The 5161-nt window shown below is 40.0% G+C and overlaps 1 protein-coding gene and 1 long non-coding RNA gene across 5 annotated transcripts in view; one reads left to right on the top strand and one right to left on the bottom strand.

Annotated features, from left to right (window-relative positions):
• The window catches only part of LOC116701832 (uncharacterized), a 20331-nt gene extending 17623 nt beyond the window's left edge, over nucleotides 1-2708 (top strand). The window contains exon 3 of the long non-coding RNA XR_004335012.1: nucleotides 2694-2708. This is a non-coding gene — a long non-coding RNA (uncharacterized LOC116701832). The remainder of the gene's footprint in view (nucleotides 1-2693) is intronic.
• zdhhc18b (zDHHC palmitoyltransferase 18b) overlaps nucleotides 1-5161 on the bottom strand; it is a 24282-nt gene that overhangs the window by 10296 nt on the left and 8825 nt on the right. For 2 of the 4 annotated variants that reach the window (XM_032535831.1, XM_032535832.1), the window contains exon 8: nucleotides 4760-4862. In XM_032535831.1, coding sequence (XP_032391722.1) covers nucleotides 4760-4862 — 103 coding nt within the window. Of the gene's footprint in view, nucleotides 1-2308; nucleotides 2374-2653; nucleotides 4863-5161 lie in introns of all 4 variants that reach the window. The other 2 variants (XM_032535833.1, XR_004335011.1) reach the window with 2 other exon arrangements.

The following is a 5161-nucleotide window of genomic DNA, read 5'->3' as shown; positions in this document are numbered from 1 at the left end:
TAAAAAAAATCATCTTTTGGAAATTGAACTTATTGCTTTAATTAAAAAATGAGGAAAAATCCAACCTTTAAGGACACCAATCTTCTTTGTGAGTGATTAATGTATTGTAAATAAATAAATTGTTCTTCGTTAAAATACAGGGGGCATAAGCATACACCGCCCTATGCTGAATTCCCATAGAATTATTTTTAAAGGCCAGTTATTTCATGGATCCAGGATACTATGCACCCTGATGAAGTTACCCTTCACCATACCTAGAGATTGGCATTGTTTTATTTCAGTTAGCCTAATAGCTGGTTAGATTTACATTGAGAGATGATTTTATGGAAAGTTTCCCATGCCAATCTCTATGCATGGTGAAGGGTATGTGATGATATGGGGTTATTTTATTCCAAAGGCTAAGGGAACTTCATGAGGCTGCATAGTATCCTGGATCAATGAAATAACTGGCTTTTAAAAATAAAAATCTGCCTGCTTCTATGGAAATTTAACATAGGGGTGTGTATATTTATGCCCCTTGTAGTTTAAGGAAGAACATTTTTTTATTTACAATACATTATTCATTCACAAAGAAAATTAGATTCCTTAAAAGGATGAACTTTTCGTCATTTTTTAATTAAGGCTGTAATATCAATTTCCAAAAGAAGTTTTTTTTTATTCCTGTTTTTAGTCAATTTAAGCAGGCGTTCCTATATTCATTCAGTAGCACTGTATACAGGTAGTCCCATATGTCCGAGCATGCACTACACACTTCAATGCCTTATAATGACTATTTATCACTTGCAATATAGAAGACATGAAGCCTGTCTTTGTTTTTTGCTTTTAAAGTCTTTCGACATTAGGGTTCCAGCTGATCTACTACATGTTCTTTTATCAGTGTGCCACTGCCTCAAACGCTCCATCTTGACTGGCTGACTCAAAGCCAGTGAAGCACGGCTTACAGCGTATTAACAAGAGTGGCAGAGAGAAAGAATTCCGTCATTTTTGTAATTCCATGTAGATAACACATATGTACGTGGCTTTTTCACTGAGAACATCTGTCTGCTGCTGCTGAAAACAAAGTTGATGAGACTGAACAGTAAAGTTGTAGTCTATAAAAACTAAATTGTAAACTAAAAGGCGCCAAATCGCTGTGTAGAGCCGAGGGTACCCATAGACATTTATAATGTTAACATAAGCATATTGATTAGTGCAGCTTTAAACTGCGTTTTGCCTGATTTCAGTTTAAGATGTCATCAACCTTAAAGCTACAAGACACTCAGAGTGTGAATAATGGATCAAATTTAGCAGCCTTGAGCTTCATTTGTTATTCAAATTTAAAACATTAACTGTTAATCAAGCTCCCAAAACTGCCAGTTCACTATTCCCTGTTTAAAAAGCTCTGCAACACTTCAGCTTAAACTCCCGGTCAATCCATCCTGGCTGTCAACATGTCTCCAAACATAAGGACACGCGTCCACAGCACTTGGACGCGTGGAGAATATGTCGTTCTCTATATGGAACTGCTTGCCCTAGACTTAGAAATATGTATCCATCAGACAATATTAAGTAGCTACTGGTTTATTCCCCACAATTAATGCCATTGTCTAGATAGGTTATCAGTAATGACATGGCCAAAATTACAGTATTTACAGTTTACCTGTCCCATCACAGCCTTAAAGCTATTATAAATATGCACAGTATATTATAAAACTTAATTCTGGCAGTAAAAGGTCACATTTTAAAGATACAGTATAGTGGAATTGTTTCAGCCATCTACATGACTGTATAGTAAGGCTACAACTAACAATTATTCTCTATTGTTGATTGTTTTCTCGATTAACTGATTGTTTGGTCCATATACAATGTGGATCAGTGCTTCCCAAAGCCCAACAAGACATCCTCAAATGTCTTGTTTTGTCCACACCTCAAAGATATTCAGTTTACTATCACAGTGGAGAGAACAAAAAATAAAATATTCACATTTAAGGAGCTGGTATCAGAGAGTTTTGACTTTTTCATTAAAAAAAGAAACATCGCTTAATCTTTTAATCGTTTAAACGATTTTTATAAAAACTGGTAGTTAATTCACTTAATAGTTCTAATTGATAGTTCAATAAATCATTGCAGCTCTATTGTACATTGTGAATACATTTGACCTACAGTACACACTGTATTTTGTTCAATTATGCACTGTGGGCTGTATTCAACATGGCAGCAGTATGAATAAAGCCATGCACGAGTACAGCAGCCAGCCGAGAGGACATGCAGACACAGCAGTGGGCACGGAGACCCTGCCCTAGCTTTCCCCTTCTCTAAACGGGCTTACCAAGCAGCACTAACAGTGGCTAATCAGCCAGTGCAGGACACTGCAAAGTCCAGACATTTCACCTCCTAGTGTTGGTGGACGGACACAGGCACAGAGACAGGACAGCAAGTTAGGACTGGGTGAAGAGACACACAGGGAACGTACTGATAGTTTGGTGCTTTTCTTCCCTTGGACAATACTCTTAACACTCCAATATGTACATTAGGGAGGGTGGACAAACTGTACAATGAAAAATGAGTACACAGATGATGAATTGCATGGACAAAAATGCATGTTTTTATTATTACTTTTTACATTTCAGATACTGACAAAATAGAAATATGTATAAAAAAAAACAGGATGGACAAATTACATGTAATAAAAGGCATGAAGTTGATTTGATGAGTAACAAATCATTTGGCACTTTATATGCAGACAAATAGGACCTTCCACATGAGACAGGAGGAAAAGGGAACCAACACAATAAAACAAGGAACTTTCCCCACAGCTTCCCCAGTGTATCAACTGAATTCAAAAAGACGTTATACCCTCACCAAACCCACCAACAAAATACATTTTAGGCTAGAAACACTACCGCTTTAACTTTCAGTATCTGTATACACACACACTCAACTAAAAACAAAGATTGTATAGCTGTGTTTGTTTTTCAGAGTAAAAGGAAAAAGCACTGCCAAACAGCAGCTACTCTACCGCTTGATATGAGAGTACCATGGCTCAGACGGCAACTCTAATCTGAAGTGCAGTTCACGTCTTGTAAACAAAATCTCTCCAGGCATCCTTTTATATCACGTGCAGTCAGAGAAAATCAGAGAGGACAACGAGCTGAACACATTTCACTTCATTTACAACTCCTGCTCTCCTCCACCCAGAGTTGACTCACTGCACATGAGCAAATACTGGTTGTGTAGATTGTGATTAAAAAAAAAACTGAAAACATTGGATACCATAAAATATATATCTATAGGTAATAGCATCTTCACTGCATATAGTTCAAAGCAAAAACGTCAGTAAACCTGGTTTGTTCATTTCCATGAGGTAAACACGACTCAGCGGTTCAGAAGCATGCATGTGCAGAAAGCAAGTGTCTAGCCTCATGATATAGAAATACTTTGAGATAAAAGGATCGATACCCCTCTCATGTCTGTACTCTAATAGTGCGTACAATTTGTACTTTGTAGCCAGATTTTCCAAAGTCAAAGTTGGAGACATGCCCCCTGACCTCAGATTTCCCAGCTCGGAACACAGACAACCACCGAGTACCCCGAGCTAAAAAATCCAACATGGCTGACCCGTGCATCAACAGTTGTGAAAACTGTAGTAACATACAGTTATAAGCACTTCTGTGTTATTAGCGTCAACACAATGGCTAACTTGGCCAGAGCTAACGGAAACAATCAAAATCCGACTTGTAAATGGAACGCATTCAACTCGGGTGTGACGTCCTTCCCAGCTTCCGAGGTAAATGGAACGCACTGTGAATAGGAAGCTACTGCCAGCAGCAGGTTAGCTTGCTTTAGCACAAAGACTTGGAAACAGGGGGAGAGACTAGCTAGTCTGGGTCCGTCCAAATGGAAACCCAGGCCTAGCAACAGTGCTAAAATATCTGGTTAGGAGTTCCAGCTCAGTAACTCACCATAAAATCACAAACAAAAAACACGTTTACCTGTGAGCTTCAGGGCTGCTGTTGATTTTTTTGATTTACTTCAGCCAGAGATATGCTAGCCCATGCTAAACATGTCGTGACTCCAACTCTGTATTTAAAAAAAATGTATACAATAGCTCCCTCTCACAAATAAGTTGAAATCATTAGAAATAAAAACACACTGCTGCTACAGCCTTACTTAGTCTGGTAAGACCAGTAGCTTGCGGTGGCTAATGTTAGCAAGCCTTAAAGAGCTATTGCTCCATAACTGACAGTACTGAGCCAGTTTCACTTCTCCCCATTTGTGCTACTGTTGCACCGTTTTAGCATTTACAATTATGGCAAAGTAGCGCTGGTGGGCCTGGTGGCCGCTGTTCAGCTAAAGCTCCTAGGATATCTTTAACACACAGACGTGAGGTTGAAATTGATCTAACTCTCTGGAGAGAGAAAAAGCCAATTTCGCAAAAATGTTCAAGTATTCCTTTAACCTGATTTTTAATTTGATTCAAAGTCATTTTGATTATACCAGTGTACACCAAGTTTTCAACCTATTTTATAATATGCTTTTAAAATCTAGTTTGCACTGAGGGAAAAGTAATCAATGCTAAAGCTCTGACTGCAGTGTAAACACAGTATATGTAGGGATTAACCCAGTCGACAGCAGGCAGCAGACAGATGCTGGGTTGGAGCTACAGCCGGCCACAAGGCTTCGGTCAGACAGAGGAAGAGTTTTGGTGGGAGAAAGGGGGTGCAGGCACAGGGGAGGGGGATTCCTGCAAGCCAGAAGACGGCTGGGGAGACCATCCTACCACGTTTATCTCGCTTTTAGCGGCCAAAGCGGGCAGCTCGATGCTCACGCCGCCCGTTTGGACAGATTCATCTGTGGGCAGGAAACCCCGTCTGTCGATCAAGCTGAAAAAGACAGACATAAAGAAGATACATGTCATAAGGTCATGTAGGGAATGAGTCCTTACCCCAAGTGAAGGTGTTCAAATACCTTGGGGTCTTGTTCGTGAGTGAGGGGCCGATGGAGCGGGGGATTGGTCGGAGAATCGGCGCAGCAGCTGTGGTATTATACTCAATTTATCGCACCATTGTAACAAAAAGAGAGCTGAGCCGGAAGGCAAAGATCTCGATCTACCGGTCATGTTTTGGTTCCTACCCTCACCTATGGTCACCAAGGCTGGGTCATGACCGAAAGGACGAGATCC

The sequence above is a fragment of the Etheostoma spectabile genome, chromosome 14 (genome assembly GCF_008692095.1).
Source record: "Etheostoma spectabile isolate EspeVRDwgs_2016 chromosome 14, UIUC_Espe_1.0, whole genome shotgun sequence".
Taxonomy (NCBI): Eukaryota; Metazoa; Chordata; class Actinopteri; order Perciformes; family Percidae; genus Etheostoma; species Etheostoma spectabile.
This window is presented reverse-complemented; position numbering and strand designations above follow the sequence as displayed.